We start from the raw sequence: 27,694 nt of genomic DNA on the forward strand, positions 1-27,694 counted from the left end.
ACATAGGGAGACACTATTTCAGAAACACCAAATCAAACAAACAAACAAAAACCCAAACAACACACAAAAGAAAACCTGGGCAGTGGGGTGGGGATGAGCAGAGAAATGGCACATCAGTTAAGAGCACAAGTGGCTCTTACAGAGGACCCGGATTTTATTCCCAGTACTGTAACTCCAACTCTAGAGAGGATCTGGCACTCTCTTCTGGACTCCACAGGCTTTTCCCCACATGCACAAACACATATACATTAAAATTTATATAATGCCAATTTCAACTGTATTGAAGTTCATTGAGTTGTACAGTTTTGGCTCTGGTTAATTTTAGTGTGTGATGTTTTTATTTCTTTATAAAGCTTCTTTATTATTTCCATTCTCTACTAACATTAGAAAATCCTTTAGATGTTATCAGCATCAGACTTTCCCTTTAGCACTGAAATCCCAGAAATGTGAAAGGCAGATTTATTCTTCTTGTTAGCTTTCTATGACAATATAAAAAGCTGAGCAAAAGTCACAAAGTTAATACACAAAATGCATTCCATTTTTAAAATGGCATCAATAGTAATAATCTCTGGAACCGGTAAAGCTTTCCTGCAGGCAGTGGTCCTCACTCAGTGGAATATTGCTCTCTGAGCGCGCGCACACTCGGGCTTGTTAAAGAGCTCGTCTTCTGACTCTGGAGTGAGCTGGATGTTATCCTTGACTGGGGACAGGGGCTTCTTACAGGACGGAAGCTTTTCAGAATCTCTGCAAAGATACAAGAAAACAAATTTGATTTTCAGGTACTGACTATAAGAGAAGCACCATCCTAAGTGGAGACAGTGGGGAGACAGTGGGGAGCGGCACATAAACCCTTCACTGTATAATTGATGTCAATCCCTATGGAGCACCTCCAGGGTTCTGTTCTGAATACTTCCAATTTGTTTTGCATTTTTCTTCTTTCAGCCTCCTCTTAGCTTTCAAAATCGCCTTCCAATAAAGGTGCTAGTCTATTAGTAACACACACACATACACACAGAGTAGCAGAATCAGGAATGCACCAAAGAATTTGTTTTTAATACAGTCTGACTGTGTTGTGTAGCCCTGGCTGACCTGGAACCAGCTGGGCCTTGAATTTAGGGATTCTCCTGTCTCTGCCTCTCAAGTGCTGGATTAAAGGTGTGTATTTTAACCATCTCCTTACTGGCAACGGGCTAAGGATGAACACAAACAGAACAACTAACAATGAGCTACATTTTTTAAAACAAACTCCCTTCTGCCGGACTAGTATTCCACACCTATTAAAACTCCAATTATGAAAATAATACAGTAACATTTGTCTCCTCTCAATACATATTAAACACCACTAAGTTATTTTCTTTCTCCCCCAATAGCTCTTTAAGAACACTATCGTAACTTGGATTTCTTCTGACACGGGCTCTGTAAGTTCCAAGAGCCCTGAAGATGAGTGGTGGCGGAGATTTCCACTAACAGATGAGCCTCTCAGGAGCTTTGTAAGATCAAATTATTTTCATAATATCTGGACTTCCTGTGTTGACATTTGTACCAAAGAAATGCCAAAGCAGAGTCCTGTAAAAGCTGCCAGCAACTCAATGTGAGTGTAGACAGCAGGCCACACTCAGCCAGCAGTACCCACTTGTCCCTTTCACCAAGGGCAGTGAAAACAAGCAGACAGCCACGGGAGTGAGTGTATGTGATGGGAGTGTATCTAATCCCATCAGAGGCAGAGGCAGGAGGCTCTCTGGGTTGAGGCTAGCCTGCCCTATATAGTGAGTTCTAGGGCAGCCAGTGCTACACAATGAGACTTAAGTCTCCAAAAGATAAAAGGAAAGCAGTTTAAGATGGGTGTGGTGATGCATGCCTTTAATCCACCATTTAGAAGGCAGAGGCAGGTGGATTTCTGTAAGTTTGAGGCCAGCCTGATCTCTTGCTGAACCAACCTCAGGTGTTGAGGCTAGGCTCCAGGATCTGACCTGCCTGTCTCCATCTCCAAATGCTGGATTACAGGTTAGGCAGCCATACCTGGACTTTTTAGGTAGATCCCGGGATTCACACTCAGGCCCTCATGCTCACAGAACAAGTGTTTCCAATCACTCAGCTAGATCCACAGCCCCAGAGTCACCAACTTTCCACCAATCTACATCTGGTGGCACCCTTTTAACATTATGGGTACGTGTGGAAGTTTAGAGGACAACTTATGGGTGTTGATTCTCTCTCCCTCCAGCATTTGGGGCCTGGGATCAGACTCAGACCAGCAAGGCTTGGAGGTGAGCATCTTCGATGCGCTGTCTCAAAGGCTCTTTTAAACGTATTTAACGTTAAAATTTTTCTTTGTGAGAGCAGCAGCTCATAGAGGCTACAAAGGAAATAGCTCTCCCTAAAGCCGTAGTTACAGCCAGCTGTGAGTTGCCTGTGGGAACTAAACTCAGGTCTTTTGGACGAGCATCAGGTGCTCTTAATGAAGCCCTCTCTAGTCTTTAGGCTGCTGCCTAAGTCCACACTGTGGGAGTCTCATAGGAAGCTGACTTAGCAGTTCCCAACGCCGGCTTCTGGAACCGGTCATGTTCCGAAAACATTATTGGGGCCCAAACACTGGTTTGTGTGGTTACATCTGTGCACACTTAGCCAACGCAGACCCCCTCTCAGCTCCCATCTAACTACTCTATTCCAGTACTGCACAATGAGAGGCAAAGGGGCTTCCGGTCTGGAATGGAAGTTCCAAGCTGGACAGAGGGCTGGAGGTGAGCAACAGAAATGGATTCCTATGAAAACACAGACACAGATCTGGGGTGGGGGGGGGCGCTACAGGAGACAGCTCTTTGTCCTGATCAAAAGGGGAAGCAGGAAACTCACTTTTTAAACCCAAAGTTTTTCCAGAGTTCACTGATCTTTATCTGCAGCCCTGGCTTGTTCTCAGCATCATGGTGTTTTCTCTTCTGGACACTTCCTGGCTTCTTGCTCAGGCCACTGACTCTGGCAGGCACCAGGGGCTTGATCTTGGTTGTAGAGAGAGAGTCCGTAGAACTAGACCTACACAGCCCAGGTACCTGGAGAGAAATTAGAATTGTTGTTCTGTTATTTTGCTTGTTAGGGATGGGAGTGTGGGTCTCCCCAAATGCCAGTTTTAACCTTTTGATCTAAAAGCACGTAAGTGTTCTTTATATGTTTAGTATGTGAGAGCCAAAGTTACATTTACAATTTTTTTTTTCTTTTTCTTTTTTTGGTTTTTTGAGGCAGGGTTTCTCTGTGGCTTTGGAGGCTGTTCTGGAACTAGCTCTCGTAGATCAGGCTGGTCTCAAACTCAAAGAGATCTGCCTGCCTCTGCCTCCCGAGTGCTGGGACTAAAGGCGTGCGCCACCACAGCCCGGCTGCATTTTAAGTTTTAATTACTATGTCTTAGAGATCCATGAAATGAAAATCCCTCTGATCTGCAAGCCCCTCGCCCAAGGGCAGACAGTTCCAGAAATGCTGGAGGATCCTGGTTGGGAGATAACAAGTCACATGTTTTCACTCCCCTAAACAGATTTGCTTGATCCATCTGCACCAGATACAATTAATCACATGTGGGCGGATACTTGCCCCCAACTGGACCTGATGGGAAATGAATTGAATTATGGGTTTTCCTTTAAGGCCTTGAATACTTGATTCTGGACCATCTTCTGGAAACCCAGAGATGGTCCTGGTCAGAATTTAATTAAAGCTTGCTTCAAATTTGGCTTTACACTGTGGTAGTGGCCTTACTCTCAGTCAGTGGCATTAGCAGGTATTTTGGCAACACATAGCAAATCATTCTCACCCCAGGAATGAATAGTCTATCACCATGGACTTCACTCTCACAATTTAATTAAAAATTCTAGGGTAAAAAATTTTAGGATAACTTGGATTATGTAACATGTAGAAATATTTATTACATGGATCATTACATGGAAAATGATTTTTTAAGAAACAGAGAAAATATGTTTCAGTTAACTGGTTTAAACATCCACAGCTAAGCACAATTGGTGTCCAAAGACACTTAAAAGCAAGTTTTCTTTTTGTTTGTTTTTTTGGTTTTTTGAGTCAGGGTTTCTCTGTGTGTAGCTTTGGAGCCTGTCCTGTAACTCGCTCTGTACACCAGGCTGGTCTTCAACTCACAAAGATTCACCTACCTCTGCCTCTGTATGCTGGGATTAAAGGCATGCACCACCACCACCTGCCTGAAACTGAGTATTTTTAAAAATTCAGAGGCAGGTATTTTAATTTTCTATTTGTGTGTGTGTATTTCTCATTTTCCGGCAATAATTACACACTGCTTCTGAAATTAAAAAAAAATTTCTAAATGCTTTACCTTGTTTCTTGCAAGTGTGTCTGTCTTTGAAAAGGGAGGTAACAGTTGCTCGAAGTTCTGATTTCCTTGATTATCAAGTGATTTACTGTTACAATCCGATTCCTAGATTTCACAGATGGAAAACAAAAATTTACTTGAGTATTTTCTTGTTTGTTCGTTTGTTTCTTTTTAGACAGGGTTTCTCTGTGTAACAGCTCTGGCTGTTCTGAAACTATCTTTGTAGACCAGGCTGGCCACTTGCCTCTGCCTCCGGAGTGCTGGGATTAAAGGTATGCGCCAGCACACCTGGCTTGCTTGAGTTTTTATGACAACTTGACCAATATTCAATCAAAATGTATGAAATGAGAAACTCAGGTAAATAACATAATTCACAAAAGACATAAAAACACAGGAAACAAAATGAATTAAATATGGTTAACAATGAGTTAAAATGGAAAAGGCATGTCAATTTCACTGAAGAAAGTACCAAAGTGTTTAGGCTAAAGAAATAGTCTATACAATAGAGACCAAGACACACAAAGTGCTGAGCAGATGGTGCTTAGCCCTAAATGGGACATCTTTCTCAGCCCCCAATCCCTGCCAAGGGTCAGGGCATGTCTTAGAAGAGGAGGCAGGAAGAGCCGGAGCGGAGAGGAGTGCTCTGAAATGTTGTACTGTGGACACGGCACAGCTACCACAAACAAGTACTCACAGAGCTGTGCAAAACCTACTCCACACACAGACACACACACAGACACAGAGCTGTGCAAAACCTACTACACACACACACACACACACACACACACACACACACACACACACACACAATGTGAAAAACCAAGGCAGCTGAAATTCCCTACCCCTCCCTCCATTGAGGAGCTGTTGACAGGTGATCGCTGCTGAAGGGAGAGGGTTTCCCATGTCCCATCCCTACGTGCATATGGGCAGCACTAATTGTACTTAATGGGCAACAAAAAAGGCCATGGAGTTAAGAGTAGTTGGTGCTGGGTGGGATAGGAAGAGATAGGGAGGGAAGGGTCTATCTGACCATAGTGCATTGGATGTATGGATGAAACTCTATCTAAATATGCTGACTCATATTTAGTCTCCTGCTGTGATGCGATTCACTCTTACTCAGCCACAGTTCCACGATCTCTTAGCTGTGTTGAAAAATGGTCAGCACTGAAAAGAAAAAGCGGCCTCCGCCATCAAGATGGGCCCTGCTCTGAGGTGCTTGGGCAAATGCTCGTTTAACTTCAGCGGTGATTTTGAGGAGCTCAGCTCCCCCTGCCTCCGTTCCCTCTCACAAGACTCTCCACATAGTGAGGCTCCTCCCAGCACTTATTCCCACGCATCAACAGGAAGGCCAGGAAGTGACAACAGGACTTGGCGTTTCTCTAAGGTTTCCTGTATTCCTCTTGGGATATATACCGTTATCATGCACTTATTGCCTTATGCTTACAGAAACCTTCACATTTCTGCTGCAGCTAACAGCGGTGCTGGAAGTGGTCAATTTGCCTAATTTTTCTTTCTTTATAGAAGTGCACTATCACGTCCATCTCATCACGATCACATCTTGTTTGTTCTGACAGGAGCTTGGCAGGTAGCCCATGCTGTGGCCAAATTTGCAACCCTCAACATTTGAGGTTATAGAGCTGCTCCATGTCCAGCCTGGCTAAACAATTTCTTACAATAAATAGGGCCATGGGCAAGACTCTTAAGATTAGACTCTGGCTAGTGAATGGATGGATCTAGTTGCTGCCTTTTAACAACAAACTTTCACCAAAGGCTCCAATAGCGAAGCACTTTAGATGTACACAGCGAAAACTGATACTCATTCAAAGCAAAATCTAAAGGACAGTAAAAACAAAAACAGCATTGTGGTTTCGGAACATTTATAAATCAAATATTATGTTTAACTCTATGAATTCAATTCTTTTGACTATTAACCTTTCCTGTTGTGAGGGCTTTACTGTATGTGGGGGCAAGAGGACATTCAGTGAATGAGTCATCACTTGGATTTTGGGGAGTCTCTTTGTTCCTTTTTTGTTTTGTTTTGTTTGTGACAGAGGGTCTTGCAATGCAGCCCAGGCAGACCCCCTTAGGGCTAGGATTGCACTTATTTCAACAGCACCATAGGGTGGAAGATGTTTATCCCAGAAGACAGAATGGCTCTCAGCACGAGGTGCCCACAGTCTGTGAGCTGATGAGGACCTCATTATTCAACCGAAAGCTTACACAGTCAGTGAAACAGAAAGATGTGCTGCAGGAGGAAAAGAGTTCCCCTTCCCCCAGGAGCTCGGCAGGCTTGCGATGTCCTCCATCAGCAAAGCTGCTGCTGATTGAGAACCGCTAACTGTCCCCGTAACTCAAATGGCCCTAGGACACAACATTCCATGTAGCAGAGGTTCACATGAAATGAAACAGATTTCTAGATCACAGGACAGTAGCAAACAGGGAGCAGCTGCAGGCAAAGCGAGAGAAAGGCAGCTGGTGAAGGGGCTCATTGAGTGGGCAGGGGCTGGCAACCCAAGTTCAGTTCCTAGGACTCGGAAGAAGGATAGAAATGACTCCCATGGGTTGTGCTCGGAACCCTTCTTGTGCCCCAGGGCATGTGCCACCAGACTGACAGACATGTGCAAACTCATAAGATAAATAAATCTAATTAAAAAAAAAAAGAAGAGAAAGAGAAATAAAAGACGGAAGTCTCAATGGCAGCCCTGACAAGCTCCTCGAACACCAAACAGTGTCAAGTGGGGCAGACTGAGAAGATAAACAGCATTGGCAACTTTGAGGTGACAGATTTAAAGAAAGCTATGAAGCCGTCACATCACGTCAAAATGTCACTTACTGGTTTACGAGCAATATTCAGTTAAGGTTTTGATGTTAGCCAAATCAAAGTCAGAAATAAAAGAAATTGAAGTCAGAATAAAATGTCTTATATATGTGTAAAAGGACTAAATGCTTTTAAATTTCAAAAAAAGAAAATTGCTATTACGTTATTGCATAACGAACCGTTATGGCTGCCGAAAGGGAAGCTGGTCCCTTCAGTTTTATTATAAAGGAAGTTTATCAGAAATAAGAAACTATTTCCAAAGTGCTAAGATACAACACACACGAAAACACTAACAGTCATTCCTTTATATGCTATGAAATGCTAGCTGAATTAGAAGTTATATTAACAGTAAATTGATAGTATCAATTCATCTCGAGGCCTATCTCTGATTAGAAGACAACCATGCACAGAAGACAACGGTCTAGTCAGTCCCAGTCAGTGGAACACCCGGTTCACTTGAGGGGCCTCCAGGACATGCCAGTGTAGGTACCCCGGGAGTACAAAGAAAGAGAGGCCCCTCAAGTGGATAAAACGCAAGCTTTCTACAGAAAGGATGTTTTCAAATGACTTATGTTATGTGCATTGATGTTTTGTGCGTGTGTATGTCTGTGTGAGGGTGTCAGACCCCAGTTATGAGCTGCCACGTGGTTGCTGGGAATTGAACCCGGGTCCTCTGAAAAAGCAGCCAGTGCTCTTAACCACTGAGCCATTTCTCCAGTCCCAGAAACACAGGATTTTTGAGTAAAAATTGAGAAAGCCAGTTCATTTCTACAATGTTGGCAAAATTTCCTCAGCTGTCTCATCAACACACTATTTTTTCCCGTGTTTGAGTCTGAAAGCCAAGACTGCAGACACAGACTCACCTCTGAATCCGAATCCTTACTGGAAGGCTGAGAAAGATTTGATGCATTTAAACTGCACAGAGAGTCTATGCTTTCCCGAGATGGTGTGGACCAGCCCACCTCATGCAAGGGTGGAGCCTTAGCATTTGACATCTCACTTTTTGAATGGCACGTGTCAGTCAAGGCACAGTTCTCTGGTAGACAGGAGGGGGACTCGCTCTTTCTTCGGAACTGCTGCAATACAGTGCTTGAAGAGGGACTTGGAGTTCTTGAAAAATCTCTAAGAGTTCTTGACCAATTGAAACAACTTCTAAGTGTCCCCAGAGAGAATGGGGAAACAGTGTCTACAAATTTACTGGTCTTAGAAGACTGAGCCTCATCAGGAGACACAGTCACACTGCCTGGGATTTGAGCACTTGGATCCTGTGTCCCACTTATGCCAACCAGCTTCTGGCCGTCTGTGTCTGGACAGTCCAGGGCTCCAAGGCCGTCTGTGCCTGGAGAGTCTGGTTCTCTGAGGCCGTCTGTGCCTGGAGAGTCTGGTGCTCTGAGGCCATCTGTGCCTGGACAGTCTGGTGCTCCGAGGCCATCAGTGCCTGGACAGTCTGGTGCTCTGAGGCTGGTAGTGGCTTTGCCTGGGACAGCAGTTTCATTTAGAGGCTGACTGCTTGCTTTCTTTGGTTCAAAGTCGTCAAAATCTGGAGAACTGCAAAAAAACCTAACAAGAAACAGGAAGAAGATCTTCTTAAGTATTTTATCAAGATTCAAATATCTACTGTCTTACATAAAGATGGCAAAAAGCTTTTGAATTTTAATTGATGTTTTAATCCTTTTTTTTTTTTTTTTTTTTTTTTTTTTTTTTTTTTTTTTTTTTTGAGAGAGTCTCTTTACATAGTGCTGTCTGTCCTGAAGCTCTATATACAGACCAGGCTAGACTCCACTTATTTCTGCCTCCTAAGTGCTGGAATTAAAGATGTGCACCACACGCCCAGCTGAGGCATATACATTTTATCATGGTAACACACACATCTTTAAAGTTATTTATATGGTGAACCTTTAGGTAAAAGACAGAGCCCAGGCTTCTTAAATCCCTGCATTTGGGAGACAGAAACGGGGGGATCTTTGTGAGTTTAAGGCAAGCCCCAGTCTTCCTTCCCAACTAGTGTTGGTTAGTGTATTTCTAGATCCTAAAGGATAAACAGAAATATTTATAGGAAAGGTGTTGACACTAATAAAAATAATTAAGACAAGACAGAACCATCATGTGGTGCCCGCACCATGACTAAGTCTAATGGAACCTCCACTTGTGGCCTCCGAGCAACGACTAAATCCGAGTATCAGGCGAAAGCCTGGAGATTTAATTGAAAACCGAGCCGTCTGGTCGCTTGTGCTAAGAGAACATGTGTCCGTCTGTGTTTTTTGCAGGGAGGGAGCAGACTTATATACAGACTTACGACACAGTGGAAAACCCCAGGTGTTTTTTTTTTGTTGTTGTTTTTCGGGGCAGGGTTTCTCTGTGTCTTTTGAGGCTGTCCTGGAACTTGTAGACCAGGCTGGTCTCAAACTCACAGAGATCCGCCTGCCTCTGCCCCCAGAGTGCTGGGATTAAAGGCGTGTACCACCAACGCCCAGCTTGAAAAACCCCAGGTGTAAGAGCTCGTGTTTTTGATGCCCAGGCAAGGCCCGGGCTGTAATTCAGGACTAGAAGACAGGATGCATCTGTGGTTATCAACTCACGGAGAACCCGTAGGGGCTGGGGCCCAACATCTCTCCCAACACCATCAGCTCCTCAAAATACCAAAAAAGGAGAAACAATGGGAAATGAGAACCCTAAGAACAGAACTCTAACCACACGGTGTATCCGCAGGAGCTCCAGTCCTTTTGCACGCTGATTCTGCATGGACAGCTCCCAGAACTAACGGTGTGGGAGGGATCCACAACGCACTCTGGTCTGAACTAAGGTGTGGTGGTTCATGTGGACTAGAGTCACCCAGGAAAGCAGCCTCTGGACACGCCCGTGAGAATCCTTTGGGTTGGCTGAAGTAGATGACTCACACTAGCGTCCTGAACCGAATACAAAGGAGACAGAGCTTTGTCTGTCAGTCTTCCTCTTTCTGACTGGGTGCCATGTGACTGACCAGGGGTCTCCTGTCCTTGACACCTTTCCACACGCATGCTGGACTGCACTTTTGGGATGTGACCTAAAACAAACCTTTCCTTCATTAGGTTACTTTTTCTTCTGCCAGGCACTTTTTTCACAGCAACAGTGAAGTAACTGAGACATAAGGCAACTAAGAAAACAAGCATGCAACAGGCTTCTGCAAATAACGCTACACCCAGCTTAAAAGGCACTCTGGGGACATGATACCTGCTTCTGGTTCCCGGAACTACAACTGCACCACTTTTTTCATTCTTCCTCCGTAAAAACACTGCGAATTTGTTCCTTGTCCTAGATGGAGTGTATGCATCTGTCTTGTGAGCAGTCCCGTCATCCAGGATGGGTGCAGACATTTCAGAAGAACTAAAAGCTGCGTTATCTCCACAGCTGTTTTTCTTGGTCTTCTTTGTAAATGAGGAATACTGACTCAATAGGTCATCTTCAGACAGAGCTTCTAAACAAAAACAGAAGCATGTGTAAACAAACACATGGGCTGCTTCTGTTGCTGGCTACTTGCCCTGGATTTCACAGTCGTCGTCCCCCCCCCATGTCCTAAAGGCAAAGCATCCTTTTTTTCCTGCACATGCTGGCCAAGGGCTCACAGGGAGCCATATACTTGGGTCCTCTTTTGTTTTTTGAAAGCTATGCCTCGAAAAAGGACACATTATTTCCTAGCAACCACATGGTGGCTCACAACCATCATGTAATAATAATAACCAACAATAATGAGATCTGGTGCCCTCCTCTGGCCTGCAGGCATACATGCAGAATACTGTATACATAAATAAATCTTTTTTTAAAAAAAAAGACTGAAAACAATTACTTTATCTGTTTTACAATTTGAAAATTAGTTAACATTTAATTAAGTTATCTGTGTGATTTTATACGAAATTACTCCAAATTTTAGGGCGCAACAGAAAAAAATTGGAGGGAAGCATTTATATAAAGCTATGATTAATGATTGAAAGTTTTTAATACCACAATAAAACCAGCAACTATTTACCCTCTGTTGTGGTTTCTGAGGTAAATGTGACTGTGTTCTAGCTTGGCTCTTTATTACCAAGCCACAAGACCAAACATGGACAGTGCTGCAGCACTGAGTTCTTTAGCTAGTTCTCAGTCTGCTCAGCTTCTACCCCACCAAAGCCTAAATGCACACTTCCTATAGTCAATAAGAGGTTGGCAGGAAGGCCAGCAAAACAGCTCAGCGGGTGAAGATGCTGGCTACCAACCCTGGCCACCTGAGTTTGACACCTGTGACATACACAGTGGAAAGGGGGAACAGATTCCTGCAAGACGCCCTCTGACCTCCACCTTGGCATACACGTGTCTGCTTCCCCCCAGTGATAATAATTATAAATGTAAAAATAAAATTTTAAAGGTGGTAGGATAGGGTTGGGTATGCCAAATTCTAGAGAAAATATTCATTTTTAAAGAAAACCTTATTTTTTAAAATTGTAGCTCAGTAAACTTCACCTTAATCCCTAGCAAAAGTGAAGTCTGCTTACTATGCAGGTCACTAGAAGCCCTTGGAAAAGAACAGGAAAACGCATACCATAGGAGCCCCAGCATCAGAGGCCAGACCAAGTTCACTTCCTTATTACAATAGGTTGTTAGCACAGCTAGCTGGGGACTCCTAGTGTCTCACAGTATCCCAGTGGATAGTCAGTACCTGTTACCTTGTGGAGACAAGGATCTAAGAGACAGGGCCTGGGGCTCTAGATCCCTGTACTTTCTCTAACTCCCTCAAGCATTTTATACACAAACACAATATAACCTAAAATGTAAGACACAGGGGCCACATTTTCAACAACCTCCATGGAAGTTTAAAATGTCACTGGACTTGGCTTTGACAGCAACTGGAGAAATTCATCCTAAGCTCAGCCAATGACAGAAACAACAATAAGTATACTCACTGCCAGGAGTAATCAGTCTGGCTCTGCAAAGGTAAAAGCAACCTTAGAGAAGGGCCTAGTGCCACCAGTGCACACTTGGCCACGTTGACCTATGCATCCACTGTCACAGTCACGCCACCACTAAGGAGTTCAATCATACACAAAGCACAAAGAGAACTTGCAGCCTGAAGAGTAATTTCCTTGGGTCACAACCAAGAATGTTTGAAAGGCAATAGGGACCCGACTTAGTTCAGGGTTTGGGGGTTTCAAACTACAAGACGAACATATAAAAATCAACTGCACTGGGTTGGTGAGATGGCTCAGTGGCTAGCTAGCTGTTCAGTGTGCAAGTCCCGATGAATAGAGTTCAATTCCCAGGATCAACACGAAGCTGGAAGGACAGAGGACAGAGTTGTCCTCTGACCCCAATGGTGCATAGTGGCAAAACTGCATCCCCACACATACAGTAATCATAATAAATAAATCAGCTGTATTTCTATATATTGACATGAAGGAGAAATACCATCTTCAAAAGGTTCAAAAACCTGAAAATATAAGGATGAATTTGATAACTGATTCAACATATTTACATTGAACACAAGAGATCTCCAAAGTGTCCTCAACAGTCTCTACTGAGGTGCCACTTGCTCTAAATTATTGATTTAACGAAATCTCCATAGCACGCCGCCCCCAACCTTGGTGTGTGTGTGTGTGGGGGGGAGTTGTTTTGGTGTAGCGCTGACTATCCTGGAACTCACTCTGTAGAGCAGGCTGGCCTTGAACTCAGAGATCTGCCTGCCTCTCCCTCCCAAGTGCTGGGATTAAAGTCAAGCACCACCACCACCCAGCTCCATACCTTTTTTAAAAAAGAGAAATTGAGGGCTGGAGAGATGGCTCAGAGGTTAAGAGCACCACCTGCTCTTCCAGAGGTCCTGAGTTCAATTCCCAGCAACCACATGGTGGCTCACAACCATCTGTTATGAGATCTGGTGCCCTCTTCTGGTGTGCAGATATACATGGAAGCAGAATGTCGTATACATAATAAATAAAAAAGAGAGAAATTGACAAGTGAATCCTAAAAATTACACAGAAACAGAAAGAACCTCAAACAGCCAAATGATAACTCTGAAAAGCAGAAGGAACTGCAGGGATTTACACCACCAGATTTCACGATGAGTTACAGTAATGAGTGTGTGATCTTGGGTCAGGCCAGGTGGCAGCAACACGGAAGTGGCAGTATGGAAAAACAAAAACTCCTCGGCCAACAGTACCGGACAACCACACCGCCATATACACACTGAGGAGCCTGGGTCTTACTGTCCACCATCTACAGTACCTCTAAACATAAGAGCTACAACCGGGAGGCTAACAGGAAAAAACAAAGAAACTGCAGTGGCCTGGGCTTGGAAAAGATTTCTAAATCTGACCAGCTGTCGGAAGGCCCTGCTACCTAAGGCTGCAATCCACCATGTCCGGACAGCTCTGAGTTAACCACAGAATGGTAGAACTCCCCAAGATGGATGTTCTACTCTGCCTGACCTTATCTGGAAAGCTGTCCCTGAGCCTGGATGCCTGACTGAGTTCTCTTAAGTGTGACCCTTGACACCATTTCCTGCAAATGCTCTCCCCTGCTGCTCATCTGACAGTTAGGTGTTGTGCTTCCATCTGTGTGATGGGATGGTACTGCCAAACGCAAATAAAGCATACCATGAGCATCTATTGTGTGATGCCATAGCTGCTGTATTCACAGCTGTCTGAACCACACCCCTAGGAACCCTGCTCCTAGCCATTTCTGCTCCCTCCTCCCTCTCAGGCAGGTGGCCTATGACCCGGGAGGAAGGAGACCCATAACAACCACCAGCACTTGGAAAGAATAAAATACATACCATTTCTTGGTCTCTTCACCATGGAAGACTTCCTGGGAAGATTTAACCCTTTAGTACTAATCACTTGTTTGAGGCCCACAGTACTTGAATTTTCCGTCAATGGAGGAGCATGGGAAACACCATTCACCTCACGTCTAGGACAGTAATTCCTGTGCCAAATGCTGTTGGCAACAGGTGACTTCTGACATGATTTGTCATTCCAGCTATGACTTCTTGAGTGGACAGGCTAGAAAGGAACAAGGAAAAAGGTTACTTGTACTTCCTGCTGTATCTGGTTATAGCAATGTTCAATTACCGTTCAAGAGAAAAGCTTTTAAGTCCGGCCTGGTGATGCCGGCCTGTGATCCCTGCTACCCAGGAGGCCAAGATGGGAGGGTCAGGCTACCTAGTGAGTTCAGGCCCAGTGTGGGTGACTTAGTGAGCACTCATTATTTTATTTCAAATTAAACAGGGCTCAGGGGTGGAGTGCTTGCCCAGCATGTGTGAGGTCTAGGGGGAGCCTGGAGGGGAGGGGAGGGGAGGGAAGGGAAGGGAAGGGAAGGGAAGGGAAGGGAAGGGAAGGGAAGGGAAGGGAAGGGAAGGGAAGGGAGAGTGAGGAAGGAGAAAAGGAAGACAGGAAGTGAAGGGTCCTGAGGAAGTCTATGTTCTCATAACTTTGTACTTTCTTCTGCTAATCTTACCCTTTTCCATTAAACATGTATTACGTTCCCACGTCTGCCTTCTAACAGAAGTCAAACTACCCCCTGGCTCATTTCTAAACACAATTCCCAATCTTCCTAAAAAGAGCAATGCAGTGACCCCAGAGAAAGTGTCTCTAAAGCCTGAACTTCACTTCTGCAGCCCTCAAACAGCACTGGACCGCAGAGGCCTATGCTCAAAGCAGCCAGAGCCTAACTTAGAAATCTGTTTACTTTTAACTATTTGAGACAGGGTCTCCCGTGGTCTAGGCTAGTTGAACTGATCCTCGTGCCTCAGCCTCCCATGTGTTGGGATTACAACCAGGAGTCCCCAAGCCTGGACAGAAAATTGTTGTATTCAAACACAAACAATAGAGGTTAAAAAGAACTAGTTTGTATCAGACTCACTTGGCACCACACTGAGAAAGCAAAAGCTGCTTTGGCATACACTGAGTCTTGTGTAAAACTCCTGAGAAAGGGTTTAAGCCAGCAAATATCCATTAAGGTAACTGTTTCGCCAATAGAGACCATTACAACCATTACAGAGGACTCTGATATGCTAAAAAGTTGGCAATGATATTCCAGTAGCCAAAGGCAGAAAGACAAAAAAGTTAAGACACAGAAAACGGACTGGGTTGGTGGTGGCAGCAGCACACACCTTTAATCCCAGCACCAGGAGGCAGAAGCAGGTGGATCTCTCTCAATTCAAGATCAGCTGGGTCTCTATAGTGAGTTCCAGCAACCACAGCCAGGGCTACTTAGAACCCTGCCTCAAAACAAAAACGAAACAGAAAATCCTGAAGCACGAATATCATGGGACCAATTCCCAACCAAATCTAAGTCTTTTGCTGGAAGGAAAGGTAAGAAAGACAACATTCAAAACACTCTGATAATTGCTGAGGACAGTAACTTGAGGGATGAGAAGAGAAAAACAGCTCAGCAGCATGCTTTTAGAACTAAAGCCCACGGATGCATTTACTGAGAAAAAGAAATGGGCCAGACCAGGAAAAACACATTAAGATCAAATAATTTGCTATATAACTCATTTCAAAAAAAAAAAAAAAAAAATCTGGCTTCTGCAGGGTTGTGGTGCACACTTTTAATCTCAGCACTCAGGTGGCAGAGGCAGGTGGATCTCTTGGAGTATGAGGCCAGCCTGGTCTACAGAGCGAGTTCCAGGACAGCCAGGGCTATACAGAGAAACCTTATCTCGAAACAAAACAAAACAGAACAAAAGATCTGGCTTCCTTAGCAACTCATAACCTACATAAACTCAGTGCAACCACACAACCAATCATTTAGCATCCTTCCTGGGGAAATGACAGAATTGCTCATTCAAATGTGTAAAGACAGCACAGCCAGCAAAGTCCAGATTGCCACCTCAGTAATGATTCCCCAAACAATAAGATAAACATGTTCTGTGCACAAATGGCATAACATTGTAATCATGCATAAATTCCCAAAGAACAAAAGAAACTACAGCAACTCAAAGAACTTATGGAAGAAATAAACATGGACAGAAGAGACGGTGCAAACTATCAGGACACAGCGTGGTAAATTGTACATATAATGAAGACAGCAGTGAAGAGTTCGGACACATAGCATGGTGCTAGTTAAATAGTTGCTAATTTATGAATGAGCCTAAATAGCTTGTACTCAAGGGTCATGTTCTGGGTTTTCAGCAATGCCAAGGGCCACAGAGTCTGAATGGCGTAAAAAGAGAAACAAGGCGCCGAATGTATCAGATATATAACAACTGCTTGTCTTAAAAAATAAAATCACCTAGTCACTTCATAGTTTTAAAAACCTAACTAATACATCTAAATTTCTCTAGGATCAAGTTAATCATTCTTCACAAGGAATTGGCTAGATGTGGCACATGCCTTTAATCCCAGCACCCGGGAGGCAGAGGCAGGCAGCTCTCTGAGTTTGAGGCCAGCCTGGTCTGCATAGTGAGTTTCAGGACAGCCAAGACTTCATAGTGAGAATCTGTCTTAAAAGAAAACAAAAAGACAAGATTTCACTATATAGCCCAGGCTAACCTTGAACAGCAATTGTCCCATCTCAGGATTGAAAACCCTGGGACTCCAGATGCCTGCCACACCAGGTGGAGTTGTTTTCCATGTACACTCTGCATAGAGCCGAGCACAGGAATACTTCACAGCTGCTGAGCAAAGACTTGCCTCAAAGTTCTTGAGACAAAACTAAAATGTGCTTTTGTAGTAGTTCTTAAAATGTTACCATAGTGTCTGGACTGTAGTCATCAATCTGCTCGAAAGTATTTATATCTCTGTTTCCAAGCGCTCTTTGTAGAGCTTCGGAATCATCGACATACCTAGGTTGGTAAGGTTAAGGAGAATGACCTTATTAACAAGCCATTGAATCACACTGCACTAAGAAATGAAATGCTGTCTACTGCCACAGAGAATCTTCAAAGTTTATGATGTACATAGATGCCACCCACTGTTCTCATCAGGATCACTGAAACAACAGGCTGGGTTGCTGGCCTGTGTCCCTGCAGGAGCTGCCCATCTTCTCGAAGGGAAGCCCGAGTCAATTTCTCCCTTCCCTGAGAGATGCGGGGAAAGTCCCTCGGGCTCACATTAAGAAATTTAACTTTTCACTAGCATGGTTTTTCAAAGTTGAGTAAAATACAACAATCTGCACGGCAAAATATAAGACCAATTTCCAAGTTGTTCTTTTTCACTAAAAATAATGTGTCAGTACCAGTAGTGTTAACAAAGGGGAAAATTCCACCTCGTGGCTCAGAAAGGATACTGCCCTGCATAACTCAGAGTTTCTGGGTCAACGTCATTGCCATAGGCATTCAGAGGGACCAGCTTCCTCTGGATGGGGTCGAACACCAGCTGGTAGAGGAAAGTGTTGTTGGCTCGGATGAACCCCGTGATGTAATCCTCCGGCACCGTTATATTCATCTTGAGATACTGCCCAATTTTCTTGATAACCTAACAATGGATATAAACATACTTCATGTGAAGCTGAAGAGGAAAGAGTGTGCTGACCCCACATCTGACACTGGAGCGTGGGAGGCAAGTCAACTGCTTTAAACTACACTAAAAGAACTTCTACCAGAAAACACAGCCAGGCCGCATCACCCAAAACTCTGGCCTCACAGCCAGGTTGGCACTGTTCACCCAAAATGCAAATTATCAGGCTTATGTGTCAGAAGTACATTTCTAGAAATAATTTTTAGAGTCCTTTCGGCAACTGGCACCCAGAGCAGGGACCCTACATAGCTAAGTCCTCTTTGTCAGTAAGGACAGGACTTCGCCTAAAGGTTTCGAGAGTCCCCTGGGTAAGACATAGACCAGGCAAAAGAGAGGTGAGAAGAACTGAAAATTTTTGAGAAGTCATGGGCCATAACAAGTGTAAAGAAAGAAGACGCTTTGTAGACATAATGCAGCATACTTCTTAAAAAAGGAATTAAAGTTAATACTTCACAACTGATTGTTTACTTAGCAGTTTGCACAGCGATGTAGTCCTTGGTTCCCAGATTAGGGAACTTTAGATTTAGAACTTTGGGATAGAGTAAGAAAGGATATTCAAGCCCGGGACCAGTAAAATGGGCCAGAAAATACTCCAACTGAAACTTTTTCTTATTGGAATATTCTTAGACAAGCTTTGGATACTTATAAGCCTCAAGAAACAGGTTCTTCACTGTTCCCCTATGGTGGTTCCTATTGGGCATATGTTCTAGATCCCCCACTTTTTCATGTAACTTTTGCCAGCATAAAAGTAGTAATTCATAATAAACCCAATAGGAGAAGAAGGACATTCTTACAGTCTATATAAAACTAGTGTTAATGCTTCTTTTGGACACACTGAGGGACCTCATTTATGTGTTTGCTACCCAAACAGGAAATGAGCCTCCAGAATGCACACATCTTATGTCTAGATATTTACTGCTGATTCTCCTCGTGCACCTTTTGTAACACTCATGTGAACTTATGAATCACCACTTCCTGACACTCCTCTTAAGACCATGGGTGGGATTTGGGAACATATTAGTGGGACTAAAGGGTGTCCTTATTGATTTGGCTGTGTTTTTCCTCATCAAGGAGTTGCTATTCCAACTCCTCTTACACCTTTACAAATTCATGATTGGCCTATATCCCAAAAGACAAGAGAGCAAACAATAAATATAGAACTGAAGAGTTCAAGGCCATCGTTAGCTACACAGCAAGTTCAAGGGCAGCCTGGAACTCAAGAAACTTGTGTGAAAACCATTTTAATGGGGGGGGGAGGGGATTGAAATGGTGCAGGAGAGGGTAAGAGGCGTTGTGATTTCTGTTAACATAAAAGAGCTTTTGGCTTAGTTCAAATGAATTAATATTCAAATTTTTGTTTAAATTTCTAATACAGTATATTGAGAGCTATAATTCACCTAAACAAAAATTATTACCACACAAAACCTTTCAGAGTATAAATATCCTTAGACCAGAAGGCCTGAGAACGACTCCCAAGTACTAGGATCCAGAAGTAAAGAGTTCTTACCCTTAGTCACCTTTTCCCTTTAGTAACACTCACAGGCTACAGATTAATATTTAGAGTTTTGAACACCCTCTGCTCCTTCATGAAGTGACAGCCCTCCTACCTTGACGATGTCCGGGTTGTTGGCCAGCTTCAGGACTTTGCAGGCCTTTGCTAAGCCGATCCCACGCAGGGAGGAGAGGTAGTCACAGCCCGACAGAATACACATGTACCGGAACTTCTCCTCCGTGAACACGTCCCCAAGCTGCCTGCACATGCCCAGTCGTGCCTGGTCCACTTCCAGTCCATTGCCAAACTGGTCCATTTTTAAAATCACCTTCACAGAGGGGAATGGTCAAGACCGCTTTGTCATCGTTATCTAAATCACAGTAATTCTAAGGAATCACTCTTGCTCCAAAACACAATTTTTTCTTCTTACTTTCTTTTACATGAAAGTGGCCAGTTTTCTATTGTTATTGCGGCAATATATGCTCATTGCAGGAAATTTTAAAAACCTAAAATTGTCCACACCCCATTTACCAATTACCCAGTGTTAATATCTAATGAGCATCCTCCTAGCAATCTCTGAAGATGCATACACACATTGCAGCTGTTATCAAAGGTAACCACCTATGGTTTTATATCTTAGTTCCCCCTTTAATAGATCATTATAAAATTTACCATTAAATCGGTTTATACATTATTTCTAAATAACTTAATAATATCCCTGTCAAAGATAAGTTAGTTTATCAGATCTATTTTAAAAAATGTAAGGCACGTGCTATTAATATAAGAAAGTAAAACTAACCAGGCCTGGTAATACAGGCTGGGGAAGGAGGAGAACCCAGAGTTCAAGGCCTGCCCAGGCTTTAGAGTTGAGTCTGAGCCCAGGCTGGGCAGCTTAGGGAGACTCAACCACAGAGTATAGAGAGAAGTGGGCTGTGGCTCAGTGGTAAAAAGTGCTCATCTAGCAGGCAGAGATTCACCTCCATACCCAACCACACACACACACACACACACACACACACACACACAAAGTCAACCAAAAGACAAGCTAAACACTAAAGTATTCACAGGCTGGGGTGTAGCTTAGTGGCAGACACTTGCCTAGCATATGTAAAGCCCTGGGTTTATTACCAGAACCCCCAAAAGCAAACCAAGCCCAAATGATAAAGCAGTACCCAGATATTAAGTGACATAAACAGGTACTCCAGGTAGCATCGTGTATGGCAGGGACAGTTCAGTACCTTCTTACAGCCGAATGCCAGGAGGTCAGAGTCCTCTGTGATGACAGCTTGCACAATTCCAGCTTTGTTAAGATAGGCCAACTGAGCATCTGCTTCATAGGGAGCCACTAGGCAGTCCACTCCCAGGGCACGGGCAGCCTGTGAGAGACCACAGTGAGCTTGCAGCGAGCTTTTGGAACAACATGGTATGAAATCACAACGGCCCAGTATCACCAGCCTCCACACACACACCAACAACACCCCAAAACCCACGTCCTTTGATGTAGAATCTTTCTACTCTCAGTTCTAATATAGTTCACACTGTTAATGTTTTAAATCAATTTATAGGCATGGGTGACAGCTCACTGGCCACACAATTTTTGGTTTTGACCCTAGAACTCACAAAAAGATGAGTTCAATAGAGCCTATATGTAATTCCAGTACCACTATAGAAAAATGGAAGGCGAGGAAAAAGCTGGCAGGTGGCATACACACTGATAAATAACAGGGACCTTGCCTCGAGTGAGTCAGAAAGGGAGGACTGACACTCAATGTTGTACTGACTGTCCCATTCTATCTATGGCATGTGCAGGCCTACACACACACACACACACACACACACACCTAAAAAAAAAAAAATCAACTTATAAATTTGAAGAAATCCTGCTACATATTTGGCAGTGGTGGTGAGTTTATGGGCAACCAAATTCATTATCTCAAATTACAAAAAGTTTCTACCTGAATTTTGTTATGTGCTGACAGCGTACAAGACACTCGTTGGGACCTGACCGGCTCTTTTCCCTATAAAGACTGCAGGCGGCTGGGCGGGCGGTCTGTCTGTCTGTCTGTCTGTCTGTCTGTCTAACACAGTACTGGTGAATTCCGGACCCTAATCACTGCATCTACATCTCGGGAAGTGCATCCTTCTGCCTCTCTCCTTTCTCCCTTGCCTACCTCCTGTCCCTTCAGCACCACTACTTGTGTCCAATCAAGATTTCTCCTCCACTGCACGTGGAGCTCTCTTCAGGGTCAACAGAGAGCATGCGGGTTCTGTAAACCCCACTCCCTCCTGTATCTGCACCCCCCCACACCTTTATCACTTTGTGGGCCATGGCATGGGTAATGTTGACAGAGCGAGTGAAGCATTCTCGGGCTTCTGACACTTTGCCCTCTCGAAGAAGCTGCTTCCCTTTAAGAAGGTTGCTTTGTCGTCTCCTGAAAGGGAAAAACATGACTGAATAGAAATGAAAGCAAACTTAAGAAATAATAGTAAAACTGCAACTACAGCAATTTCTGCTAGGATGAAAGGGCTGTGCACTTAAAACTGCGCAGCTGCAGCTTCGCATCAGACCCACGGCAGACCAGCCCGGATAAGAGTAAATCAGTTGTCTTTTGGAGGCTGGCTTGTGTAGCTCAGGCTAGCCCCACACTCACTAAGCAGAAAATGATCCAGCACTCCTGACCCTTCTGCCGCTACCTCCCATGTGCTGGGATTTCAGGCAGTGTCACCGCTCCAGCTGAGCAAGTGATTAATAATGCATGCAACGAGACTGATGAAAGACCTTCCACAGTTGCCGGGCGTCGGGAGGCAGAGGCAGGCGGATCTCTGTGAGTCTGAGGCCAGCCTGGTCTACAAGAGCAGAGCTGGTTCCAGGACAGCCTCCAAAGCCACAGACAAACCCTGTCTCGAAAAACACCAAAAGACTTTCCACAGCAATGTTTCATGTTAAAAGGTAATTGTTTTTAAATGTGACAATCTAACACAAACAGACCATCTAAGGGAATCTGTTCATGTACTTGATGTACAGATACCAAGATTTTAGAAATTTGGTACCCTATGTCCTGAAGCATCTGGCCTTAGCACAGTTAAGCCAGAGATGTTAAGTATGGAGTCAACTTACTCCCTCCGAGATCTCTCCACTTCCTTCTTAGAAGGTAAGGTGCATCCATCAAAGACAAGAATAGGCTTGACTCCATGGGACAGCAACATATTAACAAACTTCATACAAAATCCTACATACCTACAGGAAGGAAAAAGAAAACGGGAAATGCACTTATATGCTTTGAATCTCTTAAATTTTTTGCTTTATTTAAGACCAGATGACATGATTGCAAAGGATTTGTTTTTTGATGCTAAAGTTTCTAAAGGAAACAGTTCAAATCTCAATGCAAGTACTTATGGGATACGTGGTAGTTAGGAAGTCATTTGCCTCTCTAGGCCTGTGGTGCTCAAACTATGGGTCATGACTCCACTGGGGGATCAAATGACCCTTTCACAGGGGTCACTTAAGACCATCGGAAATATCAGATATTTACATTACGATTCATAACAGTCGCAAAATTACAGTTATGTAGTAGCAATGGAAATAATCTTATGGTTGGGGGGTCACTGCAACATGAGGAACTGGATTAAAAGATTGCAGCATCAGGAAGGTTGAGAACCACTGCTCTAGGACTTTCTCTATTGTAGATTAAAAGGCTTTGACATCTTTCAGTTTTTCCTATTTTATTGTTGCTCCAAGTACCTTTTATTCTTCCATTAAAAAAAAAACTGACTTGAAACATCTCAAATCTACTTAAAAGTTATAAGAACACTTCATTTCTCCCACAATGCCTTATCATACGCAAGAGACATGACAGCATTATCTACAATGCACCATACATGGAATTTCATCCAATAGCGCCAATAATGTCTCTCAGGACCAGTGACATCCTGATTAATGTTGAACAACATGATGCTTGGGGTGTCACAATATTTCACAGCAACACATAGGCTCTGCCAACTCACAACCAGAATGCTGAGGGGCAGAGATGCTGGACACAGAGCTTCTGAAGAAAGACCCCAGCAAACCGTGGCATTACTGTTCCCATATCCAGGACCCAGTGGCACTTAAGCTTAACTTTTGCATCAAATATAGTTCTCTGACCACTTGCTGTATTCTCTGCTGTGGCCAGTGACAAGGGCACTGCACGGGGGACAACAGAGGCTGCAGCTCCACTGAACATCGAAGAGCAGACGAAAGCAAACAAGGAATAGTAACATCTTAAAGCATAAAGCATCCGGTAGCACCCACTCATTTACTTCCAGGGCAGCACATGCCGACCTCAATCTAGCTTTTCCCCAAACTCCAAAGCCGTGATCATTTCTGGCTAATACTGCTATCCCTGGTAGGAGGAAAAAGTAAAGCAATTAATTATACCAAATATGGCTTCTTAGTTGTCAGGGGAAATTTTAAACCCATAGCAGACGTTAAGCATTTTAGTGTCATCAGTATTAAATGAGTGAGTATCATAGAGTGGACCTTGTGGATTCCATCTCTCACTTTTCTAATAATAAAGGATATAGCCTGTATTTTAAAAATCCTTCCAGTTAATCAAACATTTGAATCAAAGGCTGGAGAGATGGCTCAGTGCTCAAAAGTGCCAGTTGCTCTTCCACTGACTGTTCTTCCAGGATCTGGGTTCAATTCCCAGCATCCACACTGCCTGTAACTCTAGCTTCAAGGGATCCAATGCCCTCTTCTGGTCTCCTCAAGTGCCAGACACATACAGGAAGACAAAACACCAACATACATTTAAAAAAAAGATATCCCAAACTAGAAACTAAGTTTTCTTGGCTAAGAAACTATTCAAAGAAAATCAGTTGTGGTTGTTTGAATGGCCATGGCCCTCACAGCTCATGTAGTTTTGAAAACTTGGTCCCCAGTTGGTAGAACTATTAGGGAAGGATTGGGAGGTATGGCCTTGTTATGAGGTGTGTCACTGGGAGCAAGCTTAAGATTTAAAAGTCCACACCATGCCATTCTATTAGCTCTCTCTGTCTCATGCTTGTGGTTCAAAATTTAAGCTCTCAGCTCCAGCACCATGCCTCCCTACCTGCCTACGGCCATGCTCCTTGCTAGGATGGTCATGGACTCTAATCCCTGTTGTTTTATTATAGCAATAGAACAATAACTGAGACACCAAGTGTAGCAGTACAGTCCCATAAGCCCAACACGTGGGAAGCTGAAGTGGGAGTGAGGGAATTCAGGGTCATCCTGGGCCATAAGGTAAGGTTAAGGCCCACCTGGGATATACAAGACCCTCTCTCTCTCTCTCTCTCTCTCTCTCTCTCAAAAAAAAAAATCAAACACAGAAAGTAGTAATAAAAAAGTGCAGACTGCTCTTTTTGAAAAGCTTAAAGGGTATACTTTATTTTCCAAAATTAAAAGCAACTATACACAGATATGTGCAAAATGGGGGGGGGGGGAAGAACAGCATATTTTTATATATCAATCCATGTGAACCTGCCCAAAGTGAGGTCACAGAGTGACACCAGAACATATTGTCCCTTTACATCATTTTGCTAATGGAGATTAGCAGTGTGTTGTGGGAAAACGTCATAGATTCTGAAAACATTGTTAAAAAGTTATCTTAGGGGAAAACCAAAGGCTTCTCTTAAGCAAAGAATAAAGAAGACAATGTTTGATCTTTGCCTGTCCATATCATGCTACTCTGACTACTTACCAAGAACAAAAGTCAGGTCTGTACCACAGAAGTCTGACAATATTCTAAACACCACATGCCCTTAATAAATGCTAGGATTTATTGAAACAATGACCCGAAAAACAAAAATTAAAAAAAAAAAAAAAAAAAGCATCAAGATGCTGGAAATTTAGCTCAGTTCATAAAGTGCTTGCTTAGCATGCATGAAGCCCTGGGCTCTGTCCCTAGCATTACATGAAACTGGGTGTTGGTGGCACAAGCCTATAATCCCAGCACATAGTAGGATTCCTCCTCCAGGAAGCAGAAGCAGAAGTCTAAGGTCATCCTTGGCTATAACAAGTTCCAGGCCAGTGTGAAATACCTGAAGACTGCCTCAAAAAAAAAAAAAAAACAAAAAGCACCAAATCATTCTACTTCCTAAACTAATAGACACTCCAAACTTACTTATCTGTAGGTTCCCCTTTGGCTAGCTTTTCAGCACAAGAGATAGCTCCTTTGTGAAGCCAGCAGTATGTATCCACTGCGACTGCCTGTCCTTTGTACTTCTTCACATTGATGGGTTCCGAAGCTTCCTTGATGAACTGAAGTAGTCCCTGAATCCCCATCGTGCCAAGTGAGCTACATGAAATGAAAAGGGAAAAAGCAACATTATAGCAAAACCTACTCACCAAGAAGTTTTAGAAAAATAAACTCAGCCTGGAGCCTAGCACAGAAACTAATAGCTCATCAATAGCCTTGTCCCTGTCAACTTCTGTAGCTCGGAATTTCATTAATCACAAACACTAACCTGAACACCACTGGGGAGTTTCTTGTGGTCATCTTTTCCAAAACACTTTCTTTCTTACCTAGAATCCTAACATGTGCTCTCATCTCTTAACACAGTCCTAGGCACCCAGAAGGCATTAAAACTTTAAGTCTCTTTCAAAAAGATACTGTTGAAAGCCTACAAAAACTGTGCATGCTATGGCATTATATTCACCCGTACAAAAAGGCATTCAAGGGCTATATCCAGAGCTGCAGTGTAGAAACTCAAGTTAGGAGAAAGACAGTCATTTCAAGTGAAAAGTAATCAGAATTACGGGAATGTACTTTTATATGACACCAATTCAACACCAACAGAATGTATTATTCCAAACAATAATAATAAGTAATAAAAAGTAATAAGCCATGGTGGAATCTAGGGAGAGTTTCATCATACTCACTGAAGGCTGTACTCCAGCAACATGAAAACATGTCCGCTGTGCAAAAACAGCTTCAAGGAAAAAAAAACACTTTTAATTTCCACTCCCTTCTAGCCCCTTACATGGAAATTATGGAAATTATAGAGCTGCCAGCCCTTTCAAAGCAACCAATCCTCCCCACACCAACCCCAGCAGTTGCTTGGTATTTCCCAGTACAAGTATTTCTATCAAAGACCACGTTTTTTATTTGTGGGTATGTGTGTGCATGCAGAGGCCAGAGCAAGGTATTGGGTGTCTTCCAATATTGCTCTGCCTATTACCCTGATGCAAGGTATATTACTGAACCAGCTAGGCCCAATGAGTTCTTTGGATCCACCACCTCTCCTTCCCAATGCTGGGGTAGGGTTACTAGCATTCTGACACATGGGGTTTTGATAGGGGTGCTGGGGACTCTAACTCAGGTCCTCACGTTTACAAAAGCAAGTGCTCTTACCCACTCTCAGCATTTATTTGTTATGTGCATTAGAGTTTAAATGGGAGCATATGGAGACTGGTTTAAGACAGTCTTTTGGTTGTTTGAGGAGCATATGCCTGCAGAGCTGGACCTCTAGCAGAGATTCCTGGGATTCTCCCCAGGTTAAGTTGACAAGCACTTGGCTCTCCAGGCCTAAGATCATGTTTTTACTACAGGATAAGAGGCCAGCGGTGCCCTGTTGACAACATAAGAAAACAGCAAGGCTCTTGTCCTGAAACTCAGAGGTTCTTAGACCTTTAAGGCCATGCCCAGTAACCATAATTCCCTAGAAGGACAGGACTTCTGAATTTTAAACATCAGCCAATTTGGAAGCAGGTGGGCCTCCAGCCACGATTTGTGTAAAATGGAGAGTCCACCACCTTTAAAGACAATGTCTCTAAAACGTGTGTGCATTCGTGCATGCTGAGAAACAAAAGGACTTAATTACATTTTTTACGAAACTTCAGTAAATTTCTTCTAGGTTAAGTAAATCTCCAGTAAATATTTCCTCTTTAGCACAGGAGTGACTGAGCGCCATATGGCACACCAACCCCAGGAGATCGCCCGTGGCACCCCAGGTAACAGCAGCCGCGGCTCCTCCGTAATCGTGTCTCCCGGGAATGAACAGGCATGGCCCGCAAGCCCACTCCAGGCGCTGCGGTTACTCAAACCTGCATCTGAAAGGAAATATACAAAGAAAACTCGTCGCTAGAGACGAGTGTACGTGTGGACACTGGGAAAACCAGAGACGTGGAGACCAAATCGGTTGCCTACGGGCGCCCAGCGCACGCTCCACGCTCGCGTTCTCTTCCCGGAGCCCCGGATCCCGCGCCGTGGATTGGAGGCGAGGAGACCTCACTTTCCTCCACACAGCCCGCTCCTCCTGACACCGCCCGCCGCCGGCGTAGGGGACCACTCACCGGGGCGCAGGACACCAGCAAGCCGCTGCCAATGCTGCTGCAAGCGCAGCCGGGGACCTTTCAATTTGCGCGGGATCTCGAGGCCCCGCCCAGCGGACGTGACGTCACGCGCGTCCTGGGCCACAGAGTACGCCTCCCTCTCTCTGTGGTGACCCGCCTTCCTCTCATCTGGGTCTTGAGGCCTTCCTCGAGGTATGGGGATTCGCCTCCAATGGCCAAGGCCAGCTTGAACATTGTGAAGCTGGACCCAGTAGGGAACGCTTATCCATGGGGATGGGAA

The 27,694-nt window shown here is 43.9% G+C and overlaps 1 protein-coding gene across 5 annotated transcripts; it reads right to left on the minus strand.

The window, feature by feature from the left end:
- Positions 1 to 310: 310 nt before the first annotated feature.
- Positions 311 to 27,694, minus strand: Exo1 (exonuclease 1). 5 transcript variants are annotated; one of them, XM_027418891.2, is made up of 16 exons: positions 27,415 to 27,694; positions 26,943 to 27,171; positions 26,002 to 26,051; positions 25,244 to 25,417; positions 22,216 to 22,335; positions 21,406 to 21,529; positions 20,336 to 20,473; positions 19,213 to 19,425; positions 17,376 to 17,563; positions 16,839 to 16,932; positions 13,921 to 14,146; positions 10,350 to 10,590; positions 8,003 to 8,699; positions 4,325 to 4,426; positions 2,851 to 3,044; positions 311 to 744 (listed from the first exon to the last, which is right to left on the minus strand). In XM_027418891.2, exons 3-16 carry the CDS (start codon positions 26,022 to 26,024, stop codon positions 609 to 611), a joined length of 2,670 nt encoding a protein of 889 aa, XP_027274692.1. In that variant the 5' UTR covers positions 26,025 to 26,051; positions 26,943 to 27,171; positions 27,415 to 27,694; the 3' UTR covers positions 311 to 608. The 5 variants fall into 5 exon arrangements, with proteins under 5 accessions (XP_027274692.1, XP_027274691.1, XP_027274695.1 ...); XM_027418890.2 differs by having other exon boundaries at positions 10,350 to 10,593; positions 27,415 to 27,693; XM_027418894.2 differs by lacking the exon at positions 26,002 to 26,051 and having other exon boundaries at positions 10,350 to 10,593; positions 27,046 to 27,171; positions 27,415 to 27,693.

Source organism: Cricetulus griseus, chromosome 5, assembly GCF_003668045.3.
Source record: "Cricetulus griseus strain 17A/GY chromosome 5, alternate assembly CriGri-PICRH-1.0, whole genome shotgun sequence".
Lineage (NCBI taxonomy): Eukaryota > Metazoa > Chordata > Mammalia > Rodentia > Cricetidae > Cricetulus > Cricetulus griseus.

What these genes read in the sequence shown, in the direction of transcription:
- Exo1 (XM_027418890.2), bottom strand. Translation starts at nt 26,024, where the DNA reads ATGTTGCTGGAGTACAGCCTTCA. An exon ending in TGGCATTCGGCTGTAAGAAG is followed by an intron (nt 19,426 to 20,335) that starts GTACTGAACTGT and finishes CCCTCTGTGAAG; the next exon opens with GTGATTTTAAAAATGGACCA. An exon ending in ACTCTGAGTTATGCAGGGCA is followed by an intron (nt 16,933 to 17,375) that starts GTATCCTTTCTG and finishes TTACCAACCTAG; the next exon opens with GTATGTCGATGATTCCGAAG.